The sequence below is a fragment of the Sminthopsis crassicaudata genome, chromosome 2 (assembly GCF_048593235.1).
Source record: "Sminthopsis crassicaudata isolate SCR6 chromosome 2, ASM4859323v1, whole genome shotgun sequence".
Lineage (NCBI taxonomy): Eukaryota > Metazoa > Chordata > Mammalia > Dasyuromorphia > Dasyuridae > Sminthopsis > Sminthopsis crassicaudata.
In genome coordinates this window covers 395,999,363-396,013,134 of record NC_133618.1, presented here as the reverse complement: position 1 = coordinate 396,013,134, position 13,772 = coordinate 395,999,363, and the positions used below count along the sequence as shown (strand labels likewise).

Sequence of the window (13,772 nt, the reverse complement as noted above, 5' to 3'; positions counted from 1 at the left end):
TCTAAACTTCTTTCCCCTAACTTTCAAACTGGACTAAAATTAGACCTCTGGTACTAGTCCAACCTATTTCAATTCAATTGAGCCAAGGTTACTGAGCATAAAGTTGTACTCCAATACCTCAAACAGACATGTAAGCTAACACTGGGATCTGAAGTACAGATATATTTTATTAGAGCACAAAATTGGCAGGACATACCAAGTGAACAAGGACTCAAAGATAAGCCAGGCCTAACAATTTACTAAACACTTAAAATTTAAAAACTAGCTCTGCCAGATTGGATAAGGCTCATTACAAAAAAGTGGGTTACCAGGTAAATATAGTTTTACAAACTGGGAGATTCAAAGCAATGGTCAACATTTTTTGGTATCTTCAAGTACAACACTCACATAAATATAAGTCAACAAAAGCAAAACTAACAAAATGGATTTGCTCCAAATGACAATGAATATGGCTTGGTGCTTTAATGTATGTGAAATAAAATCAAATTTAAGTTAATGCTATAGAATTTCAAAGCCTACAAGATCTGCAACCATCATTGTCAGATGGTAGACTTAGAAAAAAAACAAATAAACTGTTGTCAAGATATTAGCTAAATTTGAATGTGATACGTTAAACAACTTTCCCACTAAAAGTTGCATATTTATTATATGTATCAAAATCATTTATTATGGTAATTAAAATAAAATTCCTTTTCTAAAAATAATTTCAACTTTTTAAAAAGTGGGGGAAAAAAAATTATAAGATCATTGATCAATGCAATGACTAACAACTCCAGACAAATCATGAAACATGCCATCTACTTCCTAGAAAAAAGAAATGACAGATTTAAGATGCAGAATGAGATATATCCATGAAAACTGCCAATATGGAGTATTCTACACATATTTCTTTTTTTTTTTTTTCTCCTGAAGCTGGGGTTAAGTAACTTGCCCAGGGTCACATAGCTAGGAAGTCTTAAGTGTCTGAGACCAATTTTGAACTCAGGTCCTCCTGAATTCAGGGCTGGTGCTCTATCCACTGCGCCACCTAGCGGCCCCTACTACGCATATTTCTTACAAGAGGTTTTTTTTTTTTCCTTTCTCTCCAATAGGGGGCTAGGAGGAAAAGAAAATAAATGCCTATTATATTGAAAAAAAAATTTTTAATTTTAAAAAAATAACATGTAGTTTAAACATTTCAACAATTAAATTTCTTAAATTTTCAATGTCTTATTTTTAATAAGCCTTTAAAAAGATCCTTATGGAGCAGCAAGATGGCAGAGTGGGATAGAGTACCTACCCCAAAGTCAGGAAGACCTAAATTCAAATCCTGCCTTAAACACTTAACACTTACTAGCTCTGTAATCTTAGGAAAGTCATTTAACTCCAATTGCCTATCAAAAACAAAAATAAATCCCCGTCCCACCCCCCAGCTTCCGCCAAAAAATTACTATTTATTTTCCACACAAATCAAATCTTTAAAACCTGAAAAGGTTCTACTCCAGGGAAGTCTTGAAAGAACACAAAACTTTGCTGAGAAAGAAAGCAGTCAACTTCCTTATGGTTTGAAGAATAGGAAAATTAAGCCATTGTGTGACTCCATTATTTGTTTTAATTGAATTTTTTTTTGATGGAAGTAATTACCCTTATTCCAAAATAAGACACATTTAACAATCAAAAAGGAAAAAAAAAAATTTATATGTCTGTTTGCACTCAGAGTGCAAATCAGTGCTCTGGAAGCAGATAACATTTTTTTTTTCTATGAGTCCTTTGGAATTATTTTGGATCCTTTAATTGATCAGAGTAGTTAAATCTTTCATGAATGAACATCATTACAACACTGTCATTACAATGCACAATAATCTGGTTTCTCATTTGGCTTTGCTTTAGTTCACTTAGGTCTTAACCATGTTTTGCTAAAACCACTTCATCATTTCCCCCAACACTATTGTACCCTATCACAACCATATGCCATAATGTGTACAAGTCATTCCCTAATTGATGAGAATCCCCTTGATCTCCAATTCTTTGACAACATAAAAAAAAAAGCCACCATAAATGTTTGTACACATAGATGCTTTCCCCTTTTCTTTGACTTCTTTGAGATACAGACTCAAAATAGACAGTACTATTACGGGGTCAAAGTTATATAGTTTTTGAGTCTGGTTCCAAATTGTTTTCCCAGAATAGTTGGAGTACTTTACAACTCCACCAACAGTTTATTAGTAAACCTTTTTTCTGCCTTACTCCCTTGAGCACTTGTTATTTGTTAGATTTGGGGTGCTATCTCAAAGTTGTTTTCAATTTGCCTTTCTCTAACCAAGAGTGATTTAGAACATTTTTCTTACTACTATTGATTTCTTCTTTTAAAAACTGACCATTCATCAGTTGGGGAATGGTTCTTATTTTTATAAATTTCACTTAGTTCTATTCTCAGTAAGAAATTAAGACTTATCAGAGAAACTTTAAAAAAATTTTTTTTTGTATTGCCTTATTAACTATGGTACCTTTAGCAAAATGTAGTTTCCCCTATTTATCTCTTTAAATTTGGTTTATTTTTTAATTTATTTTGTCCAAGATCATGATTGCTATCTCTGCTTTTTGTACTTTAGCTGAAGCATTACATATTCTGCTCCAATCCTTTTTAAAAAAAAAAAAAATTGGAGCAGCTAGGTGGTGCAGTGGATAGAGCACCAGCCCTGAATTCAGGAGGACCTGAGTTCAAATCTGGCCTCAGACACCTAGTTGTGCGATTCTGGGCAAGTTACTTAACCCAAATTGCCTCAGAAAAAAAAACAAAAAAAAAAAACCTTGCCATTTTTCACAGTGAAAATAATAAAGATCCCCTCCCCCATCATTGTAAATCAATTCAAATTGTTCATTCTCTGATCCAGAAAGAAAACATAACTGCATTTATAAAAAGGTTACAACTACATTTCACAATTAGAAAAAGAAGCCTTGAAAATGAAAAAGTAAAGATCTAATTAGAATATTGAAGCTAGCAGGAAATTTGACATACTGGTCTAGGCAACTTTCTAACATCTTAAATTGAAAAGAAGATGTTGATCTTTGTTTTAAAGGTGACTTGTTAATGTGGAGAGGGAAAAAGACATTAAAGAAAGTGAGGGGCAAACACAAATGCTTATGAACATAAATCAGTAAAGGGAATGACTTCATTCCTATACTACTGAAGTCTTCAGTTCAGTATGCTACCCTCTCCCTCATAATATTTATTTATATAAAGTGGAGTTTTCTATTGTTCTTAAGAGACAAAATATAGATCCTGATTTGTGAATGAAAAATTACAAATATGAATTATTTTGAGAAACTATGCCAAAAAAAATTCCATTAATCACATTAGTATTATTTTATAATTTATAAAAATGAAAAACTGTCAAGGAGTTTATCAATAATTAACCATAAAAATTTGTTATGTTTTAGATGTCATAAAAATTATTATAAATTCTTTGAGTAAAACACACACTAATAAAATTTGAATAGATTGATTTATGAAAAATCAGAGTAGAATAAGAAACGTGACAAATTTTTGTTAGGAAAAAATGGGTACTGAATCGCAACATTAAAGTTTGGAAACCAAGATAATTTTTTCAGCCATAGTAACTCATGAAGACTATAAAGTGTACAAGGATTATAATCTATATCAAGAGAGAATCCCCATATCAAAAAAATTATAGTTTCTATGTAAAAAGAAAGCCTTATGCTAGTGGTCACTCACCTCAAAAACATAGTTAGTAAATTCAGGACAGTCATTCATGATTCATTTTTACCTCTGCTTATGCTATTTCCCTTGCCTCAACTGACTTGTCATCTCTTTTACATCTATCTAAACACTACTCTACCTATATTCAATTCCTCCATAATTCCTATGTTTTTAATCCCTTTTCTAAATTCATTACGATCTGTACCATATAACTCAGTACTTAATTATGTATATGCTGATGCCTAGAGCAACTATTTTCTAATTGTTCCATGCATGTTAATTTTCTCTCCTCTCAAAATGATTAGATGCTTCTGGTGGGCACAAACTACATCTCAATTAAATTTTCTTGGGACGAAAAAAAAAATCATAAACTCTACTTACTTGATACAGTCTGTGAAACTGAAGTTGCTGTTGTTGTTGTAGAAGTGGTAGAAGACTGTGTAGATGATGGTGTTGAAGTAGAAACTACTGATGCTGGGCTACTAGTTGTAGGAGTGGATGCATTTACAGCTTGAGCTTGTACTTGAGCTTGTACTTGAGCTTGAGCCTGTGCCTGAGCCTGGGCTTGTGCCTGGGCCTGAGCCTGGGCCTGAGCCTGGGCCTGAGCCTGAGCCTGAGCCTGGGCCTGGGCCTGGGCCTGGGCCTGGGCCTGGGCCTGAGCCTGAGCCTGAGCCTGAGCCTGGGCCTGGGCCTGGGCCTGTGCCTGTGCCTGTGCCTGTGCCTGTGCCTGAGCCTGGGCCTGTGCCTGAGCCTGGGCCTGTGCCTGAGCCTGAGCCTGGGCTTGTGCCTGGGCCTGGGCCTGTGCCTGTGCCTGTGCCTGTGCCTGTGCCTGGGCCTGGGCCTGAGCCTGTGCCTGAGCCTGGGCCTGAGCCTGAGCCTGTGCCTGTGCCTGTGCCTGGGCCTGTGCCTGGGCTTGAGCCTGAGCAGCCAGCATAGGAGTTAGTTCTGATTGCTGAATAACTTTAACTCCATCTGGTTTGGTCCATGCAGACTCGCGTGTCCGAGCATTATAATAATAAACCTGTAGAGAAGCAAATAAAGATGCTAATATAACAAATCTATCTTGAGAAAAATGGAGGCTAAATGCTTATGTAAATCAGATGCCCAAAAGTTCCTGTAATGACTATCCAATCCAATATTTAGCTGTTCCTGATAATGTTGCCCTAATTCAATCTCTGATCTACACAGAAGATTCCATTGTGACTGACTGAAAAGACATTTGATGACTACACTGCACAATGTGCTATGCAAGATGGAGATAAATATTTTTTAATAATCATTGCCTCCAAGGAAGACAGTCTACTTGAGATATTTAACATTTAAATAGATACTTGCCAATAGTCTATGTCTTACAATGCATCACCCACATACTTCAATTCTGTTTTACATCTTACCTTTCCATCTGGAGTTTTGTTTTCTACCCATATTTCCTCAGTGGGAGGTAATGTTGGTGTACCAGGGGCAGTAACTGGAGGCATTCCAGGTGGAAACATCATGCCAGGAGGTGGAGGCATAGTTCCCATGGGAGGAGGCATAAAAGGTGGTCTCTGTGAATAATCATAATAGCAATGTTAATATAGTCATTTTTACACAATGTTTACAACATTCTTTTTCTATTTTTGTTCCAATTAAATACAAACGCCCAAGCATTTTTAGCAATCAGACAACTGTTAGAATAAGCACCACTGATCCTACTTCATGTGTTAAATAATTACAGTAGCACTGTGGTAGCAAAAAGCTCTAGAGGGGTGCTTATCAATTAGGGAATGGCTAAACAAACTATAGTATATGAACATAATAGAATGCAATGGCTCAATAAGAAATGAAGACTGAGAAGAATTCAGAGAAATACAAGAAAACTAATGAGTACTAAAAAGTGAAGAAAGCTGAACCAAGAAAACAATATGTGACTACCCCAATAAAATAAATAATACTAAACTAAATGAAAAACACTGAATACTGTCTAAAACTAGAATTCTGACAAATTATAATGAATAATCTTAGTCCCAGAGAATGAATGATGAAAAACATTTCTCTCGGTAATAAAATGGAGATTTGGGGGAAAAAAAAATTTTACACTATCAAATGAGGTCACTGATTTGGTTAGTTTCGCTTATAAGTTTTTCATTGTTACAAAAAATGAATAGTTTAATTGGAGAGATGGAAGAATAAAGTGAAAATAACCATAATGTAAAAACAAAATGTAAAAATGAAACATTAACAATAAAAATTGTTATACAATTTTCAAAAATCTTTGCTGATACCCAACTTACCTCAAATATAAGATTAGTACAATGAAACAATTCATCAGAGTTCATTGTAACAGGATTTGACTAATAATACATTAAGACAAGAAACAAAACCATATAAAAACCTGCAAATTCAAGCCTCATTTGTAAGAAGGCAATACAGAAAATAAAAAACTGTTGGAGGCACTAGAATGGGTAAGGATGATGCCAATAAAGGCACGTGTGTTTAAATAGTTCAAAAGTGGATGGGGTTTTATGTCAGCTTATGGAAGAAAGGGAAAAAAAGTAACATTTCACTTATTCTTTCTAAAAGAAAAGAAAGCTCTTTATTCCTTAACAATTTAGGAAGTGGAAAAAATTAGCTAGGAAATTGTTTTTACACTGAAGTCAGTAGTCTGAAAAGGTACTGCTATGAACCAAAAGCTCTCAAAAGGAATTGTTAATTTTTATATTCCTCTTTTTCGAGAAAAACAATTTAACTGACACCAGTAAATGTCAAAAAACTAGCTTTCAAGTTAAGTCTTGGAGAAATCAAGGTAGTTTAAAGTTCTGAATTGAGAAACATGTCAACTGTCTAATTCAGACATTGTAATAGCCTCATTCATCAAAATGAGTTAGATTGTGTTCAATATGTTATATAATAAATGTTAAAGCAGGAACATGTTCATTTTAGAAAAAAAAAAATTTAGAAACTTTTTTAGGAAAAAAAGGTAAAACAAAAAAGCTTTCTACATAATTTAGTTAGCCTTAATTTTTTTTTTTTGCTTGAGGCAATTGGGGTTAAGTGACTCGACCAGGGTCACACAGCCAAGACCTGTTAAATGTCTAAGCCCAAATTTGAACTCAGGTCCTCCTGACTACAGGGCTGGTGCTCTATCCACGGCACCAACTAGCTGCCCCTTAAAATTCAATTTAAACAAGATCAAGTTTATACAATAATAGTGATGTGGAATCATTTCTTTTGGGAGGAAAAAAAAACCTTTCCCAATCTATTTTCTTTGAGATTCATCCTATTTTTTTAGATTTGAATAGCTAATAATGAATATAAATATCTGTTACAAACATCTTTCAAGCATTATTTGCTAGAAATAATCTATTTTAATACATGACATAATTATCCATTAAGTCCAAGAAAAGCATGCCATGGAAAAGCATCTACTTAACATCAAAATATTTCTCTGCATTGTAGAGTACTCTATTTTGGTTCTTCCACTATCTTTAAATGAATGGCATAACAAAATTCACATGTATCTTAAGTGACAGAAAATGAAATTAGTTTCTTTCAAACAAGTATTTTTTAATCTAATCTTAAAGCTATGTTAAGATCAGAAGTACATCAAATTTCTTGAATATTTTAGATTGTGCTGGTAAAGAAATATGGCAACATGAAAGTCAAAAAAATATTCAAGCCCTCTGATTCCATAATTAAATTGCTGGAAATATACCCTAAAAGTATCTTTGTAATGAAAAACATTTATCAGTTCAAAAATATAAGAGAGTTGCATTACTGATAATTATGGAGAAGTTGAAACAACCTAATTGTCCAAAAGTTATGGCACAGAAATGTCATAATTACAATAACATTAAAAATTATCAATATGAGCAAGATAAAAAAATTTAAAAGATTTAAGTAGCATAAAAGATATATCAAGATATACATTTCCAACTACATTAAAGTTTATCCACAAATACACAGATGAATGAACAAGAATAAAACTGACACAGAAAAGATGACTAATAAGCTATTATGGATATATTAGAATATTAAAAAGTATAAGAGTTATAAGAATGTTATTTGGTTTTTGTTATCCAAATAAAGGTATATATAATCAATTGGGATCATAGACTTAGACCTGGAAGAGATCTCAGATGCTAGTTCCAACTCCCTTACTTTTCAGATTAAAGAAACTGAGGCCAAAAGAGTTACCTGACTTGCCAGTCATTTATATATGTGTGTGTGTGTGTGTGTGTGTGTGTGTGTATGCGTGTGTGTATATACACATATATATATATAAAATGTGTACTAGAAGTAAAAATTTGAATTCAACTCCTGATTCCAAAGCCTTTCCATTACATACACTATTAATTACTGTAGATTTAAAAATATTCAAATACCTATTTCCATAATCTCTCCTACAAAAACATATATACCTAAATTCAGCAATTCCCTGTCAAATACCATCATTTTTCTAATTCTATTTCAAATATACTCATTTTCACTTTTCAGTTCAACTAATTCAGTAAAAGAGAGAAGTGCAAATGAGTGTTTGGCACTCATAACATAAAATGTTATGTTTGGCAATCTGCACACAAGAATACAAAAATAAAAGATACATATTGAATGAAGGAGAATCACAAGACCATTATTTAAAAGTGAAAGTGACTTAGTCATCCAATCCCTTCCCATTTAGTTTTTTCTTTCTCTTACTTCTTGACTTCCTTGAAGACTCAACTAAAATCCAACCTTCTCAAAAGTCTTTCCCAGTTCCTTTTAATACATTCCCTCTATCACCTCCATTTATTTAGTTTGCTTAACATAGTTTAATTTTCTCTATTAAAGTACAACTCCTTGAGGGCTGGTACTGGTTTCAAAGATTAAGCACAGTGCTTAGCACATAGTTTTCACTTTAAAAAAATCTTTAACAACTTGAATGGTTTGAGTTTCATTTTAAAGATGAGGAAATCTGAGACTTCACCAATCAGAAGTAATGTCTTTCTTCCCTAAATTTCAAAAAAATTTTCTTTGTACTTCTCTTGTACTTTCACTCTCTACCTAGTGAATTGTATATATGGCTATTTGTGTCCTATTTTAGCTCCCTTTCCCTCTCCAAATTTAGATTTAGTCTATGTCTTATTGGCTTTGTATCAACTATGGTATTTAGTCCTTCACACATAATACACACTAAACAGATCAGTCAACCAGCATTTATTTATTAAGGGTCTACTATATGGCAGACATTATACTAAGTGCTAAGGACACATATTTGTTAAACTGAATGAAGATATGCAATTAAAATTAAGAGTTAGGGGGAAGCTAGGTGGTGTAGTGGTTAGAGCACTGACTTTGGAGTCAGGAGGACCGGAGTTCACATCTGGCCTCAGACACTTAACACTTCCTGGCTGTATGACCCTGGGCAAGTCACTTAACCCTAACTGCCTCAGCAAAAATAAGTAATAATAATAACAAAATTAAATCACATTAAATTAAGAGTTATGGGCTAATTATTCCTAGTTTATCTTTTTTTGATAAATGAGTTTCCCTCAATCCCATTTACTCTAAACAGGATTCTTTTTTTTTTTTTTTTTTGGGGGGGGGTAAGGGAGAAGAGTTATAAATAAATTCTTTTTTTCAAAATAGAGACTTTATGGTAATATTAAGATTACAATGTCCCTATTTGACTAGGATTTTATTAATTTACATTCAATTTATCTATATACTTGTTAATATTTATTGTTTTAGTTCTACCTTTAATAATCATTTCAACTTCCATTTTGTGAAGAACCCTTCATTATTTAAACATTCATCTCTTTATGTCCCCTTTTCCATTGTGTTTAAAATGTCACAATGTCTGAAAAGTTACTAGATAAAGAGCACTGGCCCTGGAATCAAGAGGGCCTCAGTTCAAATCTGTCTAATACTTTGTGTGTCCCTGGCCAAGTCACTTATCCCTGACTGCCTAAGAAAGAAAGAAATTTAAGCAAATTCCTAAAGGCAAAATCCATTCTTGTGAGTGACTATATCCTATACATTTTTCCTCAAACAGTTAATATAGGACCACATATCCAGGAAACCCTCATTCATTCAGAGAGTAAACATCTGTATATAGACTGCTAGGCACAATAACAATTTTAAATAAAATACATCCCTAATCTCATATGTAGGGGTTTTTGTTAAAGAGAAGAAATACAATACCAACACATACTTATAATACAGAATACACACGGTTTGGAATATTGCTGTTTTAGAAAAAAAAGAAGTGGTAACAAATATCCAAGAGGAAAGCACAGGGTCAGAAGTGTTCTTGGGAGGAGAAAAAAGGAGAATAATGAGGGGTGCAAAGGTAAGATGATAATCAAATTAGGAATGATCTTCAATACCAGGCAATTGAATCTGAGCCACTTGAAAAAGAGCTATTTCAAATTTTTTCAGCAACAGTGACCTGACCATATATGTATAAGAAAGACTTCTCTACCACAGTGTGAGGAACCTATGATTCATTCATTCCTTACCTGTAGATGTGGAGGGCCCATAGGTGGAGGAATTCCTCCTGGAGGAGGCATTGGTGGCATATTAGGATCAAAAGGAGGGCGACCAAAGGGGGGCCGAGGTGGTGGAGGGGGGCCTCTCATCATCCCAAAAGGTGGAGGTGGACGCATCAGAGGTGGTGGGCCTCGCATGACAGCATTTGGTGGGGGAGCTGGACCACGAAACCTCAACGCTTGCTGTTGAGCCATTCTGGGTGGGAAAGACAAAGGACTAATTTATTAAATTAAGAAATATACAATTTTTAAAAATCACAATTAAAGAAGAATTAAAGGCTTCTTAAGAGATCATCTAGCCTACTGTCCACAATGACTGCATCCTAAATCATCATGTAAAATAAGCTGGTCAAGAAATATTGTCGATAATTTTTTTTTTAAGTTTACAAATTCCCTCAATAACTCATACTTATAGTCCTAGTAGTAAAAAATTTTATTAGAGTACTTACTATCAAAAAAACCTCATAGTACTCCCACATTATTATGATATATTCCACATTCCTAATACAAAAAGCCTATTATAAGTTGAAGTCCATTACCTAGGATATAAAGGGATAAGTGCCACTATTCCCTACAGACAAGATTTCTGAACCTTACTTGTCCTAGTTCTTTCAGTTTGTAAAGGCCCTAGTTTTCAACCTTTTAATCAGCTTTCAGTTTATTTTCCAAACTAAATTATTTTCATTCCAAATCAATTTTGAGTAAAGAATTAGACACGATACTTAATCTAGGCCAAGGTATGCTATGGAAAAATTGGAACTGATATAGCCAGTTCAACTAAATTGATTTCTCATCTCAACAAAATGTGCAAATTTATAATTCATGAAAATAATTAGTTGAGAGTTATAATAGTCAAAACAAGTAAAAACAAAGTACAAGATGTACCTCCTGCCCAAAACTGCAAAATTACTTCAATTCTAGCTTTCTTTTCTATCTCCTCATTGCTGCTACTACTTCTTAAAACAAAAACATCTCTATTTATTGATTTGATTCCCTCACTAATTGCCAAAATGAACTCCATCATGGGTCTGTATGCCTTCCCTAATAAAGTCTTAAGAAGACTTTAGCTTTCCCTAATGCCTAGAGGACATTCCTTACCTATGCATTCCAGAATGCTACTCTTCTTTCAAAATATAGATCCCTTTAAGCATCAGCTTCTTTCTACATGAAGCCTTTCCTGTTCTTTCCATTATTAGTGCTCTCCATCTCTCGGGAACTACTTTGTATTCATTTGTAATATTCTCTTTATAGAGAAGTAGCCTTGAAAACTAAAAAGATCAAGGTTCAAGTCTTGTCTTTAACACATTACTGGATGTTATCTCTCTGGACAACTTTCTAAGACTAATTTGCAGAACTAGTGAAATCGTGAATATAGTCCCTACAGTCCCTAGTCCTTATCATTCTGCACATGCTTATATATTTACTTATTGACTCTACATTAGAATGTAAACCCCCTTGAAAGCAGAATTGTTTCATTCTTTGTATCTGCAGATCTAAAGTCTGGGTACTTAATACTTAGTGATTGATTACATGTTATTAAACTGGTAAATAAAAACTTCCTGAAATGAGTTTTTTCCTTATTCTAAATTATTATTTATTGTTCAGTATGGCCATCATTATTTCATGTAGCACCTCATCCTTCAACTAACTCTGAACCCCATGGCAAGATTGAAAGTTTCCTAGATGGTTCACATGCTACTTCTTTAGAAACAATGATGTCTACTTACACTATCAAATGAGCCCACATAACTTAAAACTGAAATATTTGGCCTTGTGCGACAAGGATAACATATTAGTAATTTTTCCCCCTCCCATAAAGCTACCTATTAGAAATTTACAATCTCATCATAAAGTTCTTCAATGCAGTAATAGAAAGGAAAAAGAACAAGTAAATACAATAAAACACCTAACATGAGAGTCTCTCTTCTAACATCTTCTGTTCTGATAATAACATATTTGAAAGATTCTTGGTACAAGAGAAAAACTGTCGTGCAAAATTCAGTGATGTTCCTTAGGAAACTATCTAAGTGACCTTCGCTTGGGAGCAGAATCAAGATATGAACTTCCCAATCACGAACAATAAGACACCATGGTAACCTATTGTGATGTTCATTATTAAATGGAGTATAACAGAACAAGTGTAAGATTTAGGGTAAATTTATTTTATTTCTGATTGTATTCCATTCAACACTAATATCAGATAGGTCACAATTAGAAATAAAAAGTTATACAATGCCAATATCATATACAACACTTGCATCTGATTTGGAAGATCACTTCAAGTTGGCCAGCTATTAACCGCTTCTCTAGGGATTTGTAAGAGAAAAGTTAGGATGCATTTGTAATTCGGGGGTAGGTTACAGATTGTGATACAGATCACTACTGAGATGTAAAACTCCTTTTATCACCAATTACGGTTGCTTTCACAACGCTTACTTCACATTTAAACACCAGTACCTGGCAATGTTCTGCCCAGGATGCATACATCCTACTTATAACAATATGCTTTTAAGCTTCCGTAGATTTGTGGATTGTTGTTATAACAAAAGACAGTGTTTTTGCAGATAAAGCACAACTTCGGTAGATTATACCTTAGGTGTGCACTGAAATAGAGGATTTAGAAGGTGAGGGACGAGTGGGGTTAAGAATGCCATTTAATTCTCTGGGGCCTCTGAGGGGGGAGAAACGCTGATCAGAAGTGAGAGAAATCAGATAAAGATGAGCATAAGCGTGGCCAAGTTAATTCTGAAAGGCTAGCCAAAGCCGGGATTCCTCTCCCCATCCCCCAAAGTATCCGGTTTTTACTTCGGATTCTGCATTCGAAAAATGCAAAATAATTGCACTACTAGTTATCTGTTGGCCCTAAAAGAAGGGAAGCTCCTGGAGGGCAGGAACTGTCTCTAGTACACAGAAACACACAGAATATTCTCAATAAATCTCATTTGGGAGGACTTCGTGGGCCCCGATATGAGAGAGAACGAGAGCAGGAAGGAGGGAAGCTGAAGGAAGACCGAGGAGGGCAGGGGCTCTGGGTTACGGGGACAGAGGGGTCTCCAGAGTGGAAGTGTGGGGACGCGCTGGAAGACAGGAGCCGGAAGGAAGGAAAGCCAAGGCCTCGGGGGCCCAGAGCCGGGGCTGAGGAGGGTGAAGGGGACTGGGGGCGAAGCGGGGCGGGGCAGGGCGGGGAGCGAGGCCCCGGGGCCTCCGGCTCCATCCTAGAAGCCAGCCAGCCATTCCCCAAAACTCTTTTCGCCGCAGCACACCCATACCCGCACACACGAGTACCGCCGCAGCACATACACAGACACACAGACATGTACACACACACACGCGGTACCGCCGCAACACACACACACGCGGTCCCGGCCCCATGCCGCCGCGGGTCGTCCTCTCAGCCGCGGTCCGGGCCCCCAGCTTGAGCGCCAGGCTGAGCCGAAGACCCAGACCTCGGCTGGTGACGACGGCGATGCTTCTTACCTGAGCTCCCCGGTGTTGTATCGCTCACCGTCCCCCCCGTCCCCGCCGCGTTCCGCCATTACACAGGACCCCGCTCACCCACCCGC

The 13,772-nt window shown here is 35.6% G+C and overlaps 1 protein-coding gene across 13 annotated transcripts in view; it reads right to left on the bottom strand.

Moving 5' to 3' along the window:
• TCERG1 (transcription elongation regulator 1) overlaps positions 1-13,772 on the bottom strand; it is a 63,447-nt gene that overhangs the window by 49,658 nt on the left and 17 nt on the right. For all 13 annotated transcript variants that reach the window (XR_012486646.1, XM_074291726.1, XM_074291728.1 and 10 more), the window contains exons 1-4: positions 13,687-13,772; positions 10,180-10,405; positions 5,095-5,247; positions 4,082-4,721 (exon numbers count right to left, since the gene is read on the bottom strand). The exon at positions 13,687-13,772 is cut by the window's right edge. Coding sequence is in view for 12 of the 13 variants with exons in the window: in XM_074291726.1 (XP_074147827.1) it covers positions 4,082-4,721; positions 5,095-5,247; positions 10,180-10,405; positions 13,687-13,745 (1,078 nt within the window). In the remaining variant the exon portion in view is untranslated. The remainder of the gene's footprint in view (positions 1-4,081; positions 4,722-5,094; positions 5,248-10,179; positions 10,406-13,686) is intronic.